Raw genomic sequence first — 21,997 nt, forward strand, 5'->3', positions numbered from 1 at the left:
GCAAACAGCTGCATCACCATGCAACCTCAATAGCAAGTTTAAAAGAAGCCTGTCCTTATTATGTATTTTTTATTTATTCATTTGGTCAAATTTGCTCTGTATGATTTCACTCCATCTCTAATACTTTGAACCCCAGCAGGTATTTTCTGTATTTGTGACAGTTGTTTATTTATCCTGTCCCCCAAAACCTACAGACTTCATTTCCTTTCACACTGCTCACCCGTTCAGGTTGATCCTGTTTGGTTGGAATACGCCGACTCTCTATGATGGCATATTGGTGCCATTGTATGTAGAAAAAAGAAATACATCTCTGCCAAAAAGCTCAGGAATTTTGAAATTTATTTTCAGAACATTTCTAGAAAACATTAACGTTTTTTGGCAGAAGTTTCTTTTTTCCCCCGTCCACAATGGCCCTAATACGCCGTTGTACCATTATGTTCGAAAGAAACAAAAACTGACCTAAAATCTCTTTCAGCAGTTATTCCAGTTTTACATTAATACCATGATACACTGCTGTTTTTGTGTTTCTGCTGCGAATAGTTTCAGAGTACAGTAATTCTGTGACATTACACAAAAACAATGAAAAATGGTGCATATGTGAAAGGAAAGCCAAGTTTTCTCCTCTTGCTGCACTTGAATCCTTATTGCTGCCAGTGTTTACATCAATGCTGATGCATGTATACATGTAAATAAGTTCATGTGAAAAATAAAATATGGAGTTTTTTTTGTTTCGTCAGTCTTTGTCACTCCTTTCAGCTATGAGTGCTTGAATATTAGAGGTTATTTCAGGAAATGTAATGAATATGTCAAAGGTCAATTAGACAAAGTAATCCACAACATAGTGATGCTTTGCAGACACTTTATTACACAAATACAATAGTTACTGAAAATAGTACTCTTGTACTTAAACCGGTGTCACAGCTAATACAAGGTAGGCCACATGTGACAGCGTAGCTAAATATCTATGGCATGCGGTTAGGAAAGCAAACTATGAGCAGCGGCAGAAAACATGGAATACAATTTTAGAAATGACCGAAAAACTGATCTACTAACGTAAAACCTGACATTACAGAAGGTGACTTAACAGATCATTAATTTTTTTTACATTTTTTTAAAGATGCGATTTACTAAATTATTCACTTGAATTCTGCTGTAATAAAATATCTGAACAGCGCTTAAATGAAAAATAAATTCTCTTTCCATGCGGAACTGAATGCAGTTCCGGATAAATGTGCTGCTATTTAGTGAACTCTGGAAGTGATTAGAGGAAATTGTCTTGTTTAAATTAGCTGGACAAAGAAAAAAAAAAAACGCAGTGGGTTCAGATTAGCCTTTGACAACAAGCAGAAAGCTGCAGCAGCATGAAGCCTGCTCCCCACATGTTAAATAGTTAGCCATGCCACACTACAAGATCTGGGCTTTATGCCTGGAAGAAAACAAACCAGCAGAAGGCACAGAATTACAAGTGAAATGATAGTCGACCAAATACAATGATGATGCTGAAATGTCATAAAGAACATCAAATGACATCTATAATCCCGACTGCAGCAACAAATGTCAGGATTCCCCTCTGAAATCCTCATTCATCTCATCCCTAAACTGACACTGAAACACTGTAGGTTTAATCTGAGAAAACATTCAGATTGAACATCAGCATTAATAATCTGTGACAGGAGCTGCAGGAGACAAACATGGCTGACAACAGCCCCACCTAGTGGTACTGTAGGCACTACAGTCACAGGGCTGCAGGATTTTATGAAAACAATTAAAAAGTGAGAGCTAAGAAATGAAAAGAAAATAATGCAATTAAAAAAAAGATAAATAATAAAAACCACATGAACATTGTTTTCTACATAATAATGGATTTGCAGATTTTCTTAGACTTTTTAAGGCTAAACCTGATATTAGTGGTTGTTTTTGGGGACTGTGCTGATAGTTTTACCATAAAGGCAATTTGTTTTATATAAAGAAAAAATATAAATATAATCATTTTGTCTCCAAGATTTTGTCAAGATGACAATAAAATGAATTTTATATACAAGAACACATTTAAATATATACATTAAATAGCAATATTGGCAGCTGACAACGGTTACAAAAACAGTGAATTAGCACATGTGAGAAATCTAAGCTGTGTTTGGAGGGGCGGGGGGGGCTGCCTAAGAGGAGGACTGAGGAGGAGGAGGGCGAGGAGGAGGAGCAGAGTACTCCTCTGTGTCCGAGTCGCTGCTGTCCTCCACGTTCCTCTCCTGGTCGCTGCCCTCAGTGCTCAGCTGGTCGAAGCCCTGGCGACTGTAACCTTTATGAGACGCAAAGAATTTCCCCAGGTTCAGAGTTCCCACTGCTTTACCTGACGGGGAGGAACAAGGGGAGTTACCTCCTGCTGGAGTTCAGGATCAATCTATAGGACATGTAACACAGCCACAGTCCAGAAATGCTTTTTTTTGTGTGTGTGTGTGTGTCTTACCTCGAATTTTACCCAAGACTCCTCCCACAGAGCGAGGCTCCATTTTAATCTCATTTCTCTCTGAAAACAGTCAGTAAACAGAAAATGAGTGCAGGCCGCACAGCAGAACTAACTTAGTTATGGTTAGCATAACTTAGAACACCTCGTCTGTCTGGATGTGCAGGCATAGAGGTTTAATGTCCATCAGGAGCTGACCAGAACTGGACAATTTTCCAGCTGTATTGATGTTTTATTAGTGCCCATGAATTAATGGACACTAATAATATCCATTAATTAATTTTTTAATGATCAAAAATACTCAAGAATGTTAATATAAAACTCGGCAACACTTCAATACAAGTAAAACTGTAATCACAATAATCACATCCCATGACTACGTTCACACTGTAGGTTTACATGTTCAATTCAGATTTTTTGATAAAATATGATTTATTTTTTTGAATTGTTCATGTGACTGAAATCAGACTGTGTGCAGTCTGATGGGACGTGTAGTCAGTGTGGTGGGCCTGTGATGTGATGCACTGACAGACTGTTTCATAAGTTCACAATTTCCACAATGATAATCAGCCAAAATTTACTTTTAGGAGTATTTTTACTATCTTGTACTTTTTCTTTTACTTGAGTAAGTTTATTATGAAATATTTCTACTCTTACTTGTAAAAAATGTTTACCCACTGAATGAAGAACAACCATGTTTTAAGCAAAAATTATTAGTTTTTGTTAAAGTTTCAAAAGTTTTAGGTTGAAAAATTGATTTGGAAAAACAAAAAAAAACGTTGCCTGATTTTTTCATTTTCCGTTACTTAAATGAATTATTGCCATTTCGGTAATTAAAATACCAAAATTTTCATTTAACTTTAAATTTTGGTCCATTTGTTGATGTAACTGTTAAATACTAAATGATTGATCATTTGATCAGTCACTCAGGACTTGAGTAGACTTTTTACAAAATACTTTTTTACTCTTACTTGAGTCATTTCTTCTTTTATGTTTACTTGAGTAAAAATATATTGAAGTAGTGCTATTCTTACTTGAGTATAACTTTTGGGTACTCAGCCCCGTTCTGATGGTAAAGCACTCTGGCAGTCTGGTTGGCTGCTTTTTAAAGGTTTACATAAACCAATAAATGATTGACAAAGTGAAGGAAGTGTTTTCAGTCGTAGCCGCACAAACACAAATGTGCAGATATTTGTTAGGTCTTAGAGAGAGTCGGTGCATGAAGTGAGATTAGTCGTCCTGTTTTCTCATCATACATACTGTTTTTCATCCAGCACATGAAGACTCCCAGGAAGACGATGACCAGCAGAAGGACGAGGAGCAGCGAGACAACAACAGCAGGGAGGACACTGCTCTCTTTCTTTGACTTCGGTGCGCTTTTCCTGGGTTCCACTTCTACCAGCGGATGGCTCTTCTCTGCCACGGTTTGCTTCTCCTTGACAGGCGCAGTCTTTGAAATGTTGGGATGTGGCTTCAGCTTGGCTTGGACGAACGCCTCCACTTCTAAACAGAGAGCAGGACGGATGAAGCTGGGATCTGATGGAGCAGTCAGGCATTACAAATGGAACTTAGTCTGCTTACCTTCAAGTTCCTGGACCTCGATTCCAGCTTTCTTCACAGAACGGTGCAACTCTGAAAAGTGGAGGCAGGAAAGTTTCTAATTAAAAACTAATGTATGCAGCTTGTAACCAACAAATCTGTGACTGGATTACTCAGAACAGCCCCACAGACACAATCAAATATTTTGGATAAGCTGAATTTGAACCCAGGTGAACAAGATAAAACACATTTATTGGACCATTTAGCATAGTGTCATAATGAGAATGAACTTACTTTCTGCAGTAAACTTAAAGACTGAATTGCTTCCTGCGTCTCCGACAAAAACACTTCCATCCTTAGTTACGACAATGTCATGAGGCATTTTAAACTCCTGTAGAAAGGAAAACACAAAAGTAACCATGTTATTAACATACTGTACCTTTCAAAAGTATTCACACCTTTTTCACATTTGTCACTTTATTTTCACAAACTTCAATGAATTTTAGTGGGATTTTACGTGATAGGTAACCATACAGTAATGCATGATTGTGAAGGTGAAGGAAAATTATAGATTGTTCTGACTTTTATTTAGAACTAAAAAACTGAGAGATGAACTTATTTTCTAATAATATTTCAACCCAGCCACCAAACGATGAATGTTACAGCGTTTGAACTCCCAAACATCAGTGGAGAAATTGAATTAAAGGTGACCGTATTATGCTTTCTTGAACAGGTCAGGATAGATCTGTGGGTGATACAAAACATGTTCATAACATTTTTTGCACAAAATCATTCTTACACAATGAGATTCCAGTCTGCTCTGCTATGTTTCAGAATGAGTTGTTTTAGGGCCTCTGTTACTTTAAAATCCAAATAAGCTGCTTCTGGCCACGCCCCCCACCTCAACATTTACACCTTAAAATGACATATGCGCAAGTATACAACTATACATCTTTGAAAAGCAGAAGTGGAGCCTCCTACACAACCAACAAACATGCAGCAAGTGGTTTTTGGATGGGAGGTCAAAAACACTTGTCTTTTCCAGCAGCCATTGTACGGCGCATACAGTGGTAAAACCAACTAACCGAAAGTGGTGGAGCTTGACAGGGGTTGCTAGGTAACAGGCCGGGCGCCGTTACCTGCTAGGTGAGGGACAGTACCTGCTGATATGCAATGTTAGATTCAGAAGGTTTTTGAAATGACTCATTTTTCAGACACAGAAAAACATCAACTTGCTGCCAAAAACTGGCTGGGTGTTTTTTTTAAACACTTTGGCTGTTTTTAGAAGCAGTTGAGACCCAAATGAAAGTACAAAACATACAAAATGTGAATTTTGTATGACACATTCCCTTTAAAGAAAGCACCAACTTCCACATCAGCATTTCCTCAAATAGGAAAAGAAAGAAAAACACTCAGAGCTTTTTTTCCTGAGCTTTAAAAAGATAAAATATTTGTAAGTGTTTGTGTTCTGAGATTCAAGATAAATTTCTAAGCGAGTTTCTAGTGTCAATAAGAAATACAACTCATAGAGGAATCCAGAAATGGATTTTAAAAAAGTCACAAATATCTAATAATGAAGTTCCGGCTACCACTTTTGTTTCTTCTCTAGCAAGCATCGGTTTTTAGGGAAAGATCCGTCAGTGAATGCCAGCGTGTTTACCTTCTGGGTGGGGCTGAAGGAATCCAGAATTTGTTTGGTTGAATAATCTAGAACAAACCCTCTGAGTGGAGCTGAGTGGTAGGGCGAGTCTCCGTTCACTGCAAAGATCAGGCCGTCTTCAGGGCGGAGAAGACAGGAAGGAGATTCATTAAAAACAACTAAAATGACACATATTCACAATTTAAAAAAACCTCAACAAAAGATGTTGAAACTAAATCATCTGATGTCTGAAATGAAGAAGGATATGAACAAAACCTAACTTTGGACCAACAGTGCCAGTGTACTCACTTCCAGCAGGGCTGTAGGTGATGGCAAACACTTCTCCTCCAAACTCTTCGTTCTTTATCTCTTTGACAAACTCGCCGGTCTCAGCGATGAAGCACTGGATTCGTCCATTTTCCCTGTCAGCCACACACACTTCCTTCCTTTCAGGAAGGAGAACCAAGCTGTGGGGGATCCGGAACGGCGTGCGCCTCCTTCTGTCTGACGAGCCTTTACCCAGAACGTAGAGATGAGAAGGTGAATTTCTGATCCATCAGTGTTAGTGATGTGTAACCACAGTGAATTATACTGTCATTGTTGCTCTGACTGCACTGAAACTGGGTTCCTGAAGAATAAGTTTGGCTACATTGATTAAATTTGCACTCTGATATTTGCAACTAAAGTGTAAACTGAGGAATACCTTGACGTTTCATGAATTTCCTGAACCAAAAACAATTGGTTTCATTATAATTCTTAGGAATAAAACTAAAACCTCTAGGTTTTAGGGCATTAACACTCCAAGTATCTATGTGTACTTTGCGCTGGCTACCTGCTCCCCACTGAGTTAAGTATGTGCCATCGGCAGCAAACTTCAGGATCCTGGCGTTGCAGTAGCCGTCAGACACAAAGACGTTCCTGGTTTCAGGGTCGACGGCCACGTCCGTCGGCTGGCAGAAGTGCTCGGTGTCGCTACCCGGAGTGAAAGCCTCTCCTAGGACCAGCAGGGTTCTGTCCCTGCCGTCACCGCTCACTTTTAACACCTGAGGAACAGCAACGCACAAAACAGCTGAAGGAGACTTCACTGCCACTGTCAGGGTGGGAATTTATCCTATTGTTTATCAGTTACAGTGATAAATCTCTTATCATGCTAAGAATTTTGACTGATCGCTGCCACAGTAAATTGCCTGGCCTCATACTGTGGGGAACTTACAAAAGCACGCTGAGATGGGCAAAAAGTTGGTCGCATTTTATGGATTTTTTTCTTTTTTTTTGCAGCTTTTCTGTCTGTAGAGTGAAGCTATGACTGAACATCACTTCAATCACAGCCCAAAAACTGAAATACCGCTCTTAACACATTTTTAATGAAGAACAACTGATCACTCCAGACATTAAATGGTGCATTTTTATCACTAAACAGAACTAAGTTACGCTTTCAGTGTTGGCATACATAATCATGTCAAATTTATTCTTCTGATGGCAAAACTATTTTCACACAAAAACAGTACATTTTTTGTTTAGTATTGCCCATTACTATTGCATGCTTTTTTTTTCTAATTCAGGATTATGCCCTACTATGTATCGGTCCAACACATAACAGCCAAATATTGAAGTTTGTTTTTGACAAAATGTGAAAAATGTTGAAGAGGTCTGAACACTTCATTTGTGCCGAACTCTTCAAAAACACAGTTTATCTTTAAAAAATAAAAGATAGCAAAATATCATTTCATTTTGAGAAACAAAAGCAATTTTGAAGGTGTAACTTTTATTTCACACACACACGGACAAGAACATGTCAGTTTTTATCACCACTTGTTTCTAGGTTAGCTTGATGCTACTAGAAACTGTGGGTTTGTGTAAAGGCTACGTCGCTCCAGTGTGGTTAGCGCTCGCGCTCCAGCTCACCTGATGCAAAGCCACATCAGTCACCCAGTAGTTATTTTCCTGGTCTGTCGTTATTCCATGAGGCAAATAAAACCTGCAAGAACAGAAAACGATCTGAAGTTAATAAAAACAGACCCAATTCTGCAGGGCTTCAAATCGTATCCCAGCATTATAACCCTTACATTTATAACCAGGAAACATTTTCTCACACACTCACATGTTCCGGCCTGAAGCTTTCAGGATTCTGCCGTTAGCCGGGTCCACAACCAGGATAGTAGACTGCTGAATGGGCCCCAGGGACCGCTGCTGGTACCGAGCCTGGCTGTTGAAAGAACTAAGCAAACACACAAGAGAGAACATTTACTGTGAGTAACCTTGGAAACTGCAGCTCCGATGAGGAGCTGTGCCTTGAAGGCGGAGCTAGGTCCATCCAGGTGTTTATGGACAGCTAAATGGTTGCCATGGAGATTAAAGGTTTTCTCAAACATGCATGAAAGAATCAAGGCAACACTACAGGTATGTCTTTGATGAGGAATTAACATTATAACATGATGTAAAGACCTAAAACATCTATTTGACATAATACTGCCCCTTTAAGCTGAGCAGAAAGGGCTGGGCGCCTCACATGTTGATGTTAGGATTTCTTAGCTGCAGATGAATACTTTGCTACAAATGATCAAATCTACGCCAAAGTAAAGTTGTTGTTGTATTTGGAGCTCAAATGAAGCAAATGTGCTTCATTTGTAAGAATGTGCAAAAACTGGAGATGAAAAAGCTGCATGTGAGTTCTCCAAATAATTTCTTAGTAGTAGCAGTTTTGATGAAAACAACAGACATTAAAGTGCTTATGCAACATTTGTTAACTACATAACTATGTGAAAAGTGAAAGCAACCCACTCTGCCCCCCAGTGGTGGTCGCCTCTGTGAAAAATGACCAGGTTGGAATCAGAGTCCAGGGCGAGTCCTGACACCTGGCCCAGCTGAAGAGAACTCTGCGGCCATGCTGACACCTGCTCCAAATGAGAATCTGCAACCACACCATGAATACACACACACACACACCCACACACACACACATTTCCATATGAGTTGAAGAATTCTCCACGGTTCTTCCTTATAAATGTTTATTTTCACAAAGCCAATTGGGAAACAATAACCACTTTTTACTAGAACCCAGTCAACCTTTCCAGCTGGCTTGGCACACAGTCACTAGAGTACAGTCAGTCTTTTATTTCACTGTTTAGTGAATCATATCAGATGGGTATATGAACTCATTATTCAGTGCAGTCTGGTTTATTGCCAATTTGTATCTTGCATCAGCAAAAAAATAGAAGAAATCAAAAATCAAAAAATATGCAAATAGAATATTGTTAAATACAACAATGATGATATCAGTAGCAGTTAGCCCACAATTTCACTTTGCTGTTTATATTGTTGAAATTAAGACTATTGTTCAATATTAGATTATATACAGTTACATACTGCTACTTCCACTAATATGTTTTTTTTTTTTACATTTCAGCATCTGCTTTATTACCTATAAGCTGGTCATGTCATGTTCACATAGTTCACATTTGATTCACTTTGAACTCACCCTGATCCAGAACCAGCTCTGCTTTGTTAGCATTCATCGGCTGTTTGTCATCTTGATTGAGAAATACAGAAAAAAAAAAAATCAGATGCAACTTTGGGATGAAAAACAACTAAATGAACCGATAAAGACAATTCTATTCAAAAATACTTTATGTTACACATCTTTGAGACTTATAACAAGACGCCTTTATTAAAACCTTTGTACTTTTTTGGAGTTATTTATATATACAGTATATACTGTATTGTATGTTTTGGACTCAGACTTGACACTTAAGGACAGTTATAAAGTCAATTTACTTTACAGAATTTTATGCACAAAGTTATTTTTGTTTAAATATAACCTATTTGAATTTCACACAGTATGGAATTGGTTTAATGAATGTTCTGTTTACAATGTCTTTTCCTTTTGTTCCATAATTTAAACAGAATCTCTAGATAGTTTGGATAGAAAAATTGGTTTTTGAATTAAAAATCATTACTGAATCTAATCGCTAAACGGTGAAAGTTTTGCATCTCTACTTTGAAGAACCTTGTTACTGAAATGTACGACACAAATAAACTGGACTTCACTTTTCTAAGTCACATAGAGATGAACAGGATGTTGTCCTCACACAGTTGTCACTTGCTGCCCTGTAAGTTACTTCACTTCAGTTACCATGGAGACTGCTGTATCATCAGCGAACAGAAATGGTAAATGGCCTGTACTTGCTTACAGGCCTTAGAGGACCTCTAAGCGCTTCACTCTACATTCAGTCTAGAGAAGCAGAGCTTTGCAGCTGCAGGTTCTTTCTGTCCAAACAAGGTTTCAGGCTCCATCAGAGAAAGCTGTGGAAGACTGTGTTTAGTTTTCTAAAGTATTGATCAACTCAAGAGGGAGAGCTGCTCAATTACTAAGAAAAAAAAAAAGTCCCACATACATTACATAATTTTAATGGATAACGATTAACTGGAAAGCCTATTATCTGGTTTTTAGTTCATGCTGGCTTCACAACAACGCCTGATGGACTCACTTTCATTAAATCACTTTCACACAACATAAAGCATAATGACAGTCTGCAATGAGCCTAGATTTTAGTGAAAGATTAAGTTCTACATCTCTCCTCTCATCTGTCCTCATTCAAGCCATTTTGCCGTCACTCATTTGACACAGAGTAAATCATTTACTTACTGACAGTAAATAAATGAGGAGGATTTTTTACAGAACAATGAGGGAGTAGAAGGAATCATTTAAAAAACGGTCAACTGATTTAGTAATTGATTAATTGTTAACTGTAGTATAAAGACAAAAAAAAAGGTAATTTACTAAAATAATAACATTCAGAGCAGTAATTAAGTCAAAACTGTATGAACGACAAAAACAGTCTGTACCTAAGATAAATGAAGCCTTTGTCTGTAAATATGTTCTACCTAGATCTCCCATTACGCCCCTTCTGCAATCCAAATAATAACTGGTTAATCAAAAAGATAATAAACAGGAAGGACTGAATTTTTTACGTTATTTTATCTGCAGATGCATTATTTTCTACAAATGATCAAGCTTTCACTGAAGGAATGCTGTTTTTCACTTTAGGCAGCCAAAATGTTTGTTTTTGAATTATGTGCCTAATTGCATTTTTAATGCATTAATAATAATGTATAAAAATAGGCTTGAGTGGTTAAATGAAAAAACTCTAGAATTTGCTAAAATTTCTTTCCCCCAATTAATTGATTAATCGTCAGGATAATCGATTACTAAAATAATCAAAAACTGCAGTGCTTATAAAAGAGACTTGATAAAGAAAACATGTGGATAAGTTGACAAGCTAACTGCACAGATGCTGTAAAACTTCTGTGAGTAGTTTCTGTAGAACTGTTGCTTTACCACAAGCTAAAAGCCGTTATCACACGTGGAGAATGATGAAGCAGCAGCATGGATTGGACATGACACTGCAGTACTATCACCTTCAAAAGGCACTGAGCTGAACATGACTCGCTTATCTGGCTGAAGTAACACAAACCACAAGACCAAAACACACAGCTCTCCTCCCTGAAGCCTGAGCAGGACGGTGAAAGAAGCTAAGGCGCTTTAATTGCTTTGGCTGGCAGAGAGTCCAATGAGCACAGAAGATATTTATACAGGATATTTATTGGCAATGGTGCTCACTCAGTCAACAGTTTCTTAAAAAAAAACAACAAAAAAAACTGGCAGCTGATGGAGAGAGGGCCATGGCCCCCTGAATCATCTTCAGGTCACAGAAAGTCATATAAATTCATCTTTAATCACAACGTAAATGTAAAGCACAATAAATAAACAAATTATAAAATTCTAAATAATAATCAAAATTAAATAAATCACGCTTTACTGCCCTGGTCTGGCCATGCCTATAAAAGTTTTTCAATGGTGCCACTGTCACCATGTTTTAACATTTCAGATTAAAATCATTGTTTGAACTAAATGCTGGCAAAACACACTGTTCTTTATAGTGAAGCGTGTCTGCCGGGACATCATTTCTAAATCTGAATTTTATTTTATTTTTCTAGATTATAAAAAATTTCAAAAAACATGTAGAATGCCCCTTTTAACAAGTTTCGGATTTCTTTGACCAAATTCAAAGTTTATGCCAGATTTGAGACAGACGTAGATGAGGTAGATTTATGTACCTGTAGCGTTTCCCATTGGCATCATGGCGTGCATGTGACCTGGACTCACAGCGATGGGAACATTTGCCTCTGCTGGAATATGTCGAAAGAGTTCTTTAGAGCCCGTCTCCATGCAGCTCATGAAGGGAACGGCATGTTTGCTGTCCATGTAGTACATCATATAGAAGTTGCACATTTCATCATTTGAAGTACCACTGCAGAAAAAAAAGGATTACGATAATTAAAGCCACAAGCAGCACTGATTGGTGCTGCTACCTCAAAGCCACTTCAGTCTGCATCAACCAGCAGGTGCTGCAAACCTGATGGTTGGCATGGAAACTTTGACAATGCTTCACAAGGTTATTTGTGGGCACAATCACTAAACTACAAAGGTGGGAGGAGAAATAAGAAGTTCAAATGAAGTTTAATTGAAGAAATATGCATCATTCTATTTCCTAAACCTTTGGAAAAGTTCAATGAAAATTTGAAATATAGTACTTACAGTATATTAATATCATAGTCTTACATTCCACAAACAGATGAATTAGACCAAAATCTCCATCAAAATCATCCAAAGAGAATCGTATAAAGAATTCAAATGTGTGTTTGGATTACGTCTAATCGGTCACTCAGCAATATTTGGCAGTGATCTGTGAAACTCACCCGATGTACGTTTTGGAGATCCGGCCCTCCCCACTAAAAACACATCTGGCAGCCAAGGTGTCACCGTATCGCACAGTCACATCCTTGTTAGCAGGGTAGAAAGCCTGGAATGGAAACATTCATTAATGAGCAAAGAACAGTGTGTGAAAATAAGTTCATCTCTCAGTTTTTTTGTTCTCCTTCCTTCATGAAACTATGATCATAGTTCCATAATAAACACACAGCCATGAACTTTTCACATCATTTAAGATGACACACCAACATCACAGGCTGTGTGTGTTTTCAGGTTGCTTAGCTGGGACTGCAGAATCAAAGCCGAGGACCAGCTCTGTCTCTCAGTCCTCATACAAGCTGACTAAATACATTCAGGACTCTGAATACCAGCAACGTTGCTGTGCACCATCATCACCATGTGACTATCTGCCTCAGGTTGGATCAATGGATAATCAATGGATCAATGGATTCCTCAGATTGGACAGACACTGGACAACCTGAAGACAATACTGCTGTCTTTGTTTTCACCCCAAACTGATTAAGATTGTTTTTTACATTCTACTCTGAGTGGAAGACAGTAGCCATGGTTCCACTAATGTATTTTTATGCACATTTTGAAGTATCACACTAGATGAGACTGATGGAAACATCAAAATCTGAAATATCTTCCTCAATTTTGCAAAAAATGTTTTTATGGTCACTTGAGGTTTTTGGCTTTTCTTAATAAGAGTTAATGTGCATAATGGGAGATGGAAACACATATTACATATGAAATAAGAGTCTGATAAAAACACCTTGACATCTTTTTATGAATGCACCGTTCAAAGTGGGGATTTTTATACGGAAAGAAAATGTGAAAAATTGCAGTCAACTATCTTCCAAACAGACAGCAGTGACTTTTGAGAGAAAAATTAGATATCTCTCTCAGAAAAACAACAGTTGTATACAACTGACGTCTCAGTGGTTATCTACCTGTGGTAGCTGAGGGGACTGTCTCCCAATCAGACTCCATTTCCCATCACGAATCCTGTAACCGCTGACCACTTTGCCTGTGAAAGAAATGATCATGAAGGACTAAGGATGTAACTCCAGGAGACACAGAAGCAGGAAATGACCCGACTCCTCACCGAGGCTGTGTGTGTGGGTCCTGAAGGCAAACGGGTAGATCGGGTAGGAATCATAGTCACAAGCAACATCTGCATTTGTAACTGAAAGAACAAAAAACAACAACAATGAACTGCATTTTCTGTCAATGCATTTTTGCTTTATCTCCTACAGGTGTTAGAACATATGTGGCTCTCTCAATTTTTGTTTGTTATTGTTACAGATCCTATTCTGGATGATGTTATAAAAATTTAACTTGGGGCCAAAATCTGACTGCATAATTAAGTTACTGAAGTATAACTAGTAGCTACTTCGAATAGTAAGGCATAGTGCACAAGTTCCCTTTTTAAAAAATGACTTGCTCAAAGTAAAGTTCATAAAAAAAACCTCATTGTCATAGTTCCCCATGTGGAACGTCTTATCTCATCATCACACACTCACACAGCAACACACTTCATCTTCATGATCAACCTGCTCTCTGCTGCTTCCTTTTTCTGTTTGTCTGCACAAATGTGTCACATCTTACAGACAGCTTTATGCTGACATTTACATCTGTTAGTTGTCTGAAATCAGTAAAACCTTTTACTGTTTACTGTGGAGAAACGGAACCAGATTGTGTTCTGGTTACAGATTGTAGCGATTGGAGACAATTTACTCACTCAAAATATATATATATGTATATGACCAATCCCAGCATCCCTGCCAATAGCTCAGGAGGTTATTAGTTCTGTTTTAAATAACAATCCCTGCTTGTGAACGCTCTACAATCCTGATCTGCTTTAATCAGCTGTGAAAGCAGCTGTGAAAGCAGCTGATTAAAGCTGACAGGTGATTTCAGAATAAACTGCAGGAAAATTAGCGACATTCTATTATTCTGATGTTAATGTGACATTTTCAAATCGTTGAAGCATAATGTCTCCTCTTTCCTGTAGTGGATCTGAAGCCGGTTTACTGGGTTGCGGCTGGAGTTTGTCTCTTTGAATTCTCCTGCTCTTTCTAAACTTTGCTTTCAAGAAATCATCACAACATGGCTCCTCTATTAACCCTTTAACATCATTTTTACCAGCATTTAGAAGGAGCTCCTTTAATGAGCTCAGCTGATGCTCAGTTCCACCAGATGTTTGCTAATTTCTGCTGGCTAGCTCTTGAAAAACATTCTGTTTGTATTCTATTTCTTCAGTGCACCAGTCACAAAGAAGAGGGATTTCATCACTAAACTGCTCACAGCAACGACATTTCATCAGTCGAGAAAATAGTAATACTAACAATACAGTCAGTCTTGGAGAGTTTTTACCAGCATTACGGTACTTGAAATTTATCATGACTACAGTAAATCAAAATTCTTATCTTGACAAGAAATTCATCACAACAAATGACCACTGCTATACTGGAGCTACACAGATTAATAATATTGTCTGAGAATCTATAAGCAGGTAAACCATCATCTAATGTTACAGTGCTCCACATGATTACACTACTTGATAACGTTTATGAGTCAACAGCCAGTCAGAGAATAATACAGAGACTTTGAGGTTTATCAAGTTAAAGCTTCAGAAACAACAAATGTACCTTTTTTTCCTGGAAGGATGACCGTATCCACAGACATTAGCAGGTAGATGCCCGCAATGAAGGGCTGCCTTTAATGGAGAAACAAAGAACAGAGGAAGCTCTTACTTTCTCCATGTTAACTCAGTTATTGAATTGAACAAACAGGCAGTACCAGCCAACAGGCCAGACCTTCCTTGTTTCACACACAGCTTTAGTGGAAGGTGTTTTATGTTTGTTATCCGAGTTACTGCAGGCAGGTACAACCTCTTTAATATGGCAACTTAAGGAATGTTTTCATTTTATCTCTGCTTTCTTATCCCTTCAAAAATGGCCGTCAGTACCTTCACTATCTGCATGTGGCATACTTCCCCCAGCTAAACCAAAATGTTGCAGTATTTTTTCCATCTTTGTCTTTAAGAAAACAAAAATCCTACTTTATTATTTATCTGAATGTATTGAAGAGTCAGTAATCTGGACTGGATGCTACTGCAGTGCCAGTGAGTGGACTTACGGTTTTAAAGTCATTCTTAAAGTTAGTCCAGAGCAATCTCTGTGATGATCTGGAAAAGAGGAGAAAAAAAAACGATTACTAATAATGTTACTAATAATGTTACTAACATCATCCAGTCTCCAAGTCCTACTGATGTAGCCATGGTCTGCTCATGGCCCAGAAAACGTTCTTCTTTTCTGGCTCAGAATGGCACAATGTGGAAGTGACTGTAAATGCTGAATGTCTGATAGAGCTAAGCAACAATCCAACAACTCAATTAGTCTTCAGTGAGCTTATATGAGCTCTGGAGCAAATGATAAAGATATGGATCCAATTTAAAGCTGATAACATTCACTGGAGATTCAACAAAGCTATCAATTTCTAATTTAAGAGTAATGACCAAAAACCTACGACTTATCAGTTACTGAAAAGAGATTCAGTTGCATTAAGTTATTTAACAAATCTCTGTTAGCAAATTTTCTAAATAGCTTTTGCCATCTTTGACTTTTTGGTCACCTTACTTAAATGGTTGGTTAGCAACACCTGCTACTGCTGCAGAGCAGTGAAATGTGGATGCTTTTGCTGGGCTGGAATATTTTCATGCATGTCTGTCTGTAGATGTGTTCAAGGTTGTTCAGTCTGTTTCTCAACAGCTTATCAACCAGGCTTTTCAACATGTGTGGGAGTTTCTTTATCACGAGAAAAAGACTCAAAAGTATTTAGAAAGTAAAGTGTAAAAATATTTAGTCCTTTTTTGATTTGCGAAGAGATACAGGAAGAAAGCCCAACAAAGTATTCTGAATTGAACTGAAGGTGAATCGGGTGTGTAGTACTGATGGATGACTCCAACGGCCCGATTCATTTCACTTGATCGCAAAACGTGATCAAGTGAAATGATGTTCTGAAACCGTTTACAACTGTTTTCCCCGTTTTGTCCTTTGCAGTAACTAATAAATTGCAACAACTTGGATCTTTTCAGAAGTTTGGGGAGTTTGATTGAAAGGTTAAGAAACACGATGGCACTAACCTCTGAAGGCACTGACATCTCCATAATGTATCTGCAGCACAAAGTAGGACATTCCTGAATTTCTTCCGACTTTAAAGCCAACATCTGATGGAAGAAGAGGAATACAAATCAGTGAAAAACAGACAGCCGGAAAACACAAAAACGTCTCTCTTTTCTGTCTGAATGCAGGTGTAAAAGTAGCTAACCAACTATTTACTGAATAAAGAATGAATTCTGAATATTGTTATCGGCAGCTATTTATATTCTAAAACTGTTTTTGTTAACGTTTCTCCTACTAAAGTGGTTTAATACCTGTTAAAAAAAAATACATAACTTGAAACGATGCAAATTGTTTACCTTGAGGGTGTGACTTACCTTTAGGTAATTTTGTTGGAGGAGCGTTTCGAGCCCAGGCATACATAATGGAAGACTCGTCTTCACAAGTTCCCTGTACGCTGCCACAGTCCCTGAACAGAGAAGGGATAAAACCAATGCCATGAAAAGACATGCAACCTTTTTTATAGACTTAAACTAAATCCAACTAAACTTTTTCTTTTTGAGGTCATTTAGGATCAGCAAAATTATTTCTATTTGCTAAATGCCAGAATGATGGGAGGTTTACAAATATTTTCCTGGCATCTCTCCTGTTCCCAACCAGCTACTGTACATGCGCCACCAGGGGGTCAACTGCAATCTCTCATATCATGATGGGACGTTTTAACTGATCAGAAGGCGTAAAAATAATGAGAAAAAAATTATGACGATTATGGATCAAACGTTTGGTGAAACACAGCATTCACAACTGAGCTCCAGCTTGTGAAAATAATTCTCTTCATACTATTTTGACATGCGGTTCTTACCAGTAGCTGCTGGTGGAGACAGGAGTCTGGCAGCCAAAAAGCAGCATGTGGTGAACAGTGTCCATACTGGCATGAGGTAGGAAGTCCACTGAGGGGGGAAACACACTGTGCTTAATGGAAACATTTTCAACAAAATCAACAGAGTTTTACCAATTTTTCAACATTTCCATATGAATTTAACATTAATGTAAGTAACTTTTAGAATTTTGTTTACAATTATTACTCCTGTCACTATTCCTGACAGCATAAGATAGGACAGATAATCTTTAAAAAAAAGAATAAAAAAATATCGAGATCCCCTGCCTCTTCCCTGTTGCCCTACTGCCATCTGTTTCCAGTCAGAGACAACCAATCAGAGCCAGGAGGAGAATCGTAATGCTGTCAATCATGCTTGTACACGCGCTGCCTGCACCCTGTCCTGCACAGCACTCATGAGCTCCAGCTGTTCCAATGGTAGGCAAACAACCTAACATTACAGGAAAACTGCCATTGGTGGCTGATTGACAGCGCTAAGACCCTCCCCTGGCTCTGATTGGTTGTTCCTGACAGGAAGTGGTGTATTTCTGCAGATTGCTGTAAGACCATATTGAGGAGGCAAAGATTACCCGTCTCATTTTGTACTGTCAATTTGAACAAATATGATCAAATCATATTTTTAGAAATGTTGCATACTGAAGCTTTAATTCAAACAGACCATGTTGTTTTCTCATGGTGAATAAAAACATGGCCTTACCAAACATCTGTATATTTACAACAGCTATTTTATTCAGGAAAAGTGAAGACTTGCTCACCAATATATGAATCACGACTAGTTGGCACAGGAAAGGCCATGCACAGGTAAGTGTCCGACTGAAACAACAAGAGGATGAGACTCATCACTTTATTTCAACCAAACACAAATTTTCTGCGCAACATTCATATGAAGGTGAACCAAAAACTTATCATAATTTTCTTAAATTAGCAGTAGATTTAGGATAGTAAAAAATGAAAAGACTCACCTCAGTTGGCAAAACCCCAGGCATTCGAAGATCCACTGTGAAATTCTGAGAGTTAAAGAGCTGCGGCGGCCTGACTCTGGACACACAGTCACTGGGATTTAAGACATCTTCCCAAACCCTTAGGAATGACAACAACATACACTCCATTACTAACATATACACTCCTCCTTTATTTATTTAAAGTAGATCTGTTCTGTTTGTCATTGCTGGGAGTACATTCAGCAGGAAACACAGAATTCAAACCTCAGTCAATATAAACGGCATGTAGATATTTAAGCTAGAATCTTTTAGCGAATAAAAGGTTCTGAGTTGAATTTCAGGAGTTCCTTACCTCTTCGACCCATACAGGGAGGGCTGCAGTTCCACACTGTGACTGTGATGGAGGAACGCTACCACCAAACTGACCACCAGGAGTCCCATCACACCTACAGGTTTCACTCTGCCGTTCACTACCAGGCTGCAAATGGGAAAACAAGCCACTAGAACATAAAGATAACTAAAATACACAATGCTGAGTTCCTGAATCAGAATCAAAATTCTTTTATTTTCATTATACAACAAAGCAGATAGATGGACCCTGATCTTATACTAAAGTTATTTCTTTATGTAATTTTACGGGCCAGAACTTTTTGCCCAAGGGGGAATAATTGGCAAATTTTAACTACTGACAGGCCACAAAATTCATTAAATAAAATGCAAAAATGTGTTTATTGTTATTATTTTGTTTGCTTGTTTTACCTGCTCAACAATAAACAAAACTTCTTTGGAATCTGTATATCATTGGAAATCCAAAACACACTTGCTTCTGATTGCTGCCTTATTAAAAGAAAAAACAGATCATTCTCAAATTTTGGGGGTCATGAATCGTCTCCTATTTTGTTGGCCAAATTTTTGACCATTCTTGATTTGTGGTCAGGGGCCGAACAAAATCCTATCCAGAGCCAAAAATGGCCCACGGACCACACTTTAACCTTTACATTAAATTACTGTAATATTTGACTAAATCCAAGTAAAGCTCCTAAATAAATGACTGTCAAATTTATTGCAACAGCAGCACAGGTTATGGACACGTTCTGGATTCTCAAGTAGTTTAATAACTTGTAATAGATCATTTTCAAGCAGTTCAATAGAACCACTGATAATTGAGCCTTGTCCTCAGGCCACTGACACATTTCTAACCTAAAAAAGATAGAAATTGGTTGTGAGCTTTACTGACAACAATAAGCACTTTACCAAACGGATGTGTCTAATTATGTTCATGAACACATTTCAAATATTTTCTTTGTTACCCACAAATTGGAAAATTATTTTGATACTCCAGTATTTTGTCACCATAGTTACGCTTGCCGCTTGTCCTTAAAGATAGGTTGTAGCTACAGTACGTTCTGTGACACCAGTGAAAACACGCTACATTGTTTCTTCTGAAACACTGAATGTCTGTTCCTTGAAATGCTATAGTTACAAACATGGCCTCTGGCTAAACAACATTTCATCTAACCACCATTTATTGTAACCACTAAAAAGGCAAATAATAATCATTTCATCCCAATACCTGAAACATTTTTTGAACATCAAGTGTTTTTCTGCTGATGCTGGGTTCAAAACTTTTCACAGATTTTAATGAAAATTAAGGGACAAAAATTCAGCTTTGCAAAATTACTGCAACAAACTTCGTTTTCAACCTGCACACATGACCTTGGTGCCATTTGAAAGATTTTTATTGCTCTCTCTGGCATTATGGTGGACGATGCCATCATCGTCCCCTCTCTCACCTGGACACTGTGAGAATCTTGTTTTATCAGCTTCTCCAGTTACTTCAACACCATCTGACCCACAATTCTGAGAGACAAGCAGGAGAAGAAAGGAATGGACCACCAGCTCGCCTTGTGGACCCTGGACTACCTCACACACCGAGGTCAGGGCTGTGTTTCAGACAGTACTGGAGCACCACTGGGAACGGTTCTGGCAACACCACAAACTGCTTTCTACAAACGTTTTCTGATGACTCCACAAGCACAATCCTGCTATAGACTTGGTAGTTTTCTGAGGATACGCAATATTTCTACGAGTGTAATTATGAACACATACATGTCTGTGGGTGCATGTGTATATATGCGCGTATGTACAGTATATGTACGTATATATGCATGTGTGTGTGCCTGCAACTGCGGTTTTGTAAATGTAAATTTGTGTGAGTACATTTTTATACATGCATCCTTTATATACTTATATTGCCATTTTCATATTTATGTTTCTATTTCATCTTGTATGCTTCTACTCTGTACCGTTCGTTCATTTCTGTTACTCTTTTGTTCTGTCATGGCACCTTAAATTCTCCGCTTGTCGGACAAATAAAATAAATAAATTGCTTGTTTCAACATACAACTATTGAAAATGTGGGGAACATTCCTACTTACAGCTACTGCAAAGCTCAGTGATATTCTCCTCCGCGTTGGAGTGTGGAAGCAGCTGTTTGTATCATTGAACTTTAAATTTAGAGGATGCTTTTCAGTGTTAAAACGCATTGAAATGCTCTGCTTTCCTGATGACTCACCGCTGTTGACAGAGCATGGTGGATCCAACTCAGGAAAGAAGGCTGAAGGTCAGCGCTGTGCTAACATGACAACCCTCTGAGAGCAAAAAGGAAACTATGGAAACGAGACTCTTCCCACACACGGAGTACGTGATAAACCGTCAACCACATTAAATCTATACGCAGTGTTGACATGAACATTTATACAACTGTGTAGACTCGCAGGAACGAATGTAGAATCATTTTAAATTCCCACTGATGTGGTAAACAGGACTTCTTAGGCGACAGCTGGTTAAGGCCAAGCAGGGATAAGAAATGTGTTAAATATAGGAGGTTCTTACGATTAGCATGTAGGAACTTAACGTTCTCACTTGGTGGCGTTTTTTCATTTGGTGTGCTAAAATATGTTTGGTCCAAATCTTTTCGAACTAAAAGATAGCTAAAACATTGACGGCGAGCCTGAATCAGACCAAAACATGTCACCATTATGTTTCCCGACTACCGGCGTGTTACACCTGCTCAAAATGGCTAAAATAGAGCTCAGTGTAGCCAATGAGCGCTGGAACGATACACCTCCGCTGTAGAGATGCTCTAACATTGTTAGCTAATGTGGCTAATAGGGTTTAACAGTAATATCTATGAGCTCCATATGCTAAAGATGGTTGTCTGCATTGTAACCGACTTCTATTAAACCGCCACCAAACAAGAGAAAACCATTCGCAAAGATACGGCTAGTATTTTTCATCAAAGGAACACAATACCTGCTGGTGGCCGCAGCACGTCTTTCCAGATGACGATTGTTTTCCCGTTTTTTTTTTTTTAGTTTTTTTTTGTTTTTTTTAATTGATAAGAAGTCACGTCTGCACTTCCCCTTTCAGAGTAAAAGCACCAAATAGCTCATGATTGACCATAATAGTCCATGGGAGGCATAGACAGCATACGTAGACGCCGAAGTGACGTATGACCTTATTGGATCGTTACGTCAGCGCGTCAGACGTTTAGCCGTAAAATCAATCAATCAATCAATCAATCAATCAACAGGAAACTGATGTTCTGCTCATGA

At 38.3% G+C, this 21,997-nt stretch overlaps 1 protein-coding gene across 2 annotated transcripts; it reads right to left on the reverse strand.

The window, feature by feature from the left end:
• Positions 1-842: 842 nt before the first annotated feature.
• Positions 843-21,849, reverse strand: pam (peptidylglycine alpha-amidating monooxygenase). Of its 2 annotated transcripts, none has more exons than XM_028025493.1 (25): positions 21,696-21,849; positions 18,733-18,858; positions 18,402-18,519; positions 18,195-18,252; positions 17,404-17,491; positions 16,919-17,010; positions 16,565-16,648; positions 15,559-15,607; positions 15,069-15,136; positions 13,523-13,603; positions 13,368-13,444; positions 12,402-12,505; positions 11,760-11,953; positions 9,121-9,171; positions 8,424-8,553; positions 7,744-7,860; positions 7,548-7,620; positions 6,475-6,685; positions 5,952-6,155; positions 5,664-5,779; positions 4,298-4,394; positions 4,046-4,096; positions 3,725-3,967; positions 2,468-2,527; positions 843-2,350 (listed from the first exon to the last, which is right to left on the reverse strand). In XM_028025493.1, exons 2-25 carry the CDS (start codon positions 18,819-18,821, stop codon positions 2,160-2,162), a joined length of 2,646 nt encoding a protein of 881 aa, XP_027881294.1. In that variant the 5' UTR covers positions 18,822-18,858; positions 21,696-21,849; the 3' UTR covers positions 843-2,159. The 2 variants fall into 2 exon arrangements, with proteins under 2 accessions (XP_027881294.1, XP_027881295.1); XM_028025494.1 differs by lacking the exon at positions 21,696-21,849 and adding an exon at positions 20,819-20,842.
• Positions 21,850-21,997: the final 148 nt, after the last annotated feature.

This window comes from Xiphophorus couchianus, chromosome 8 (genome assembly GCF_001444195.1).
Source record: "Xiphophorus couchianus chromosome 8, X_couchianus-1.0, whole genome shotgun sequence".
Taxonomy (NCBI): domain Eukaryota; kingdom Metazoa; phylum Chordata; class Actinopteri; order Cyprinodontiformes; family Poeciliidae; genus Xiphophorus; species Xiphophorus couchianus.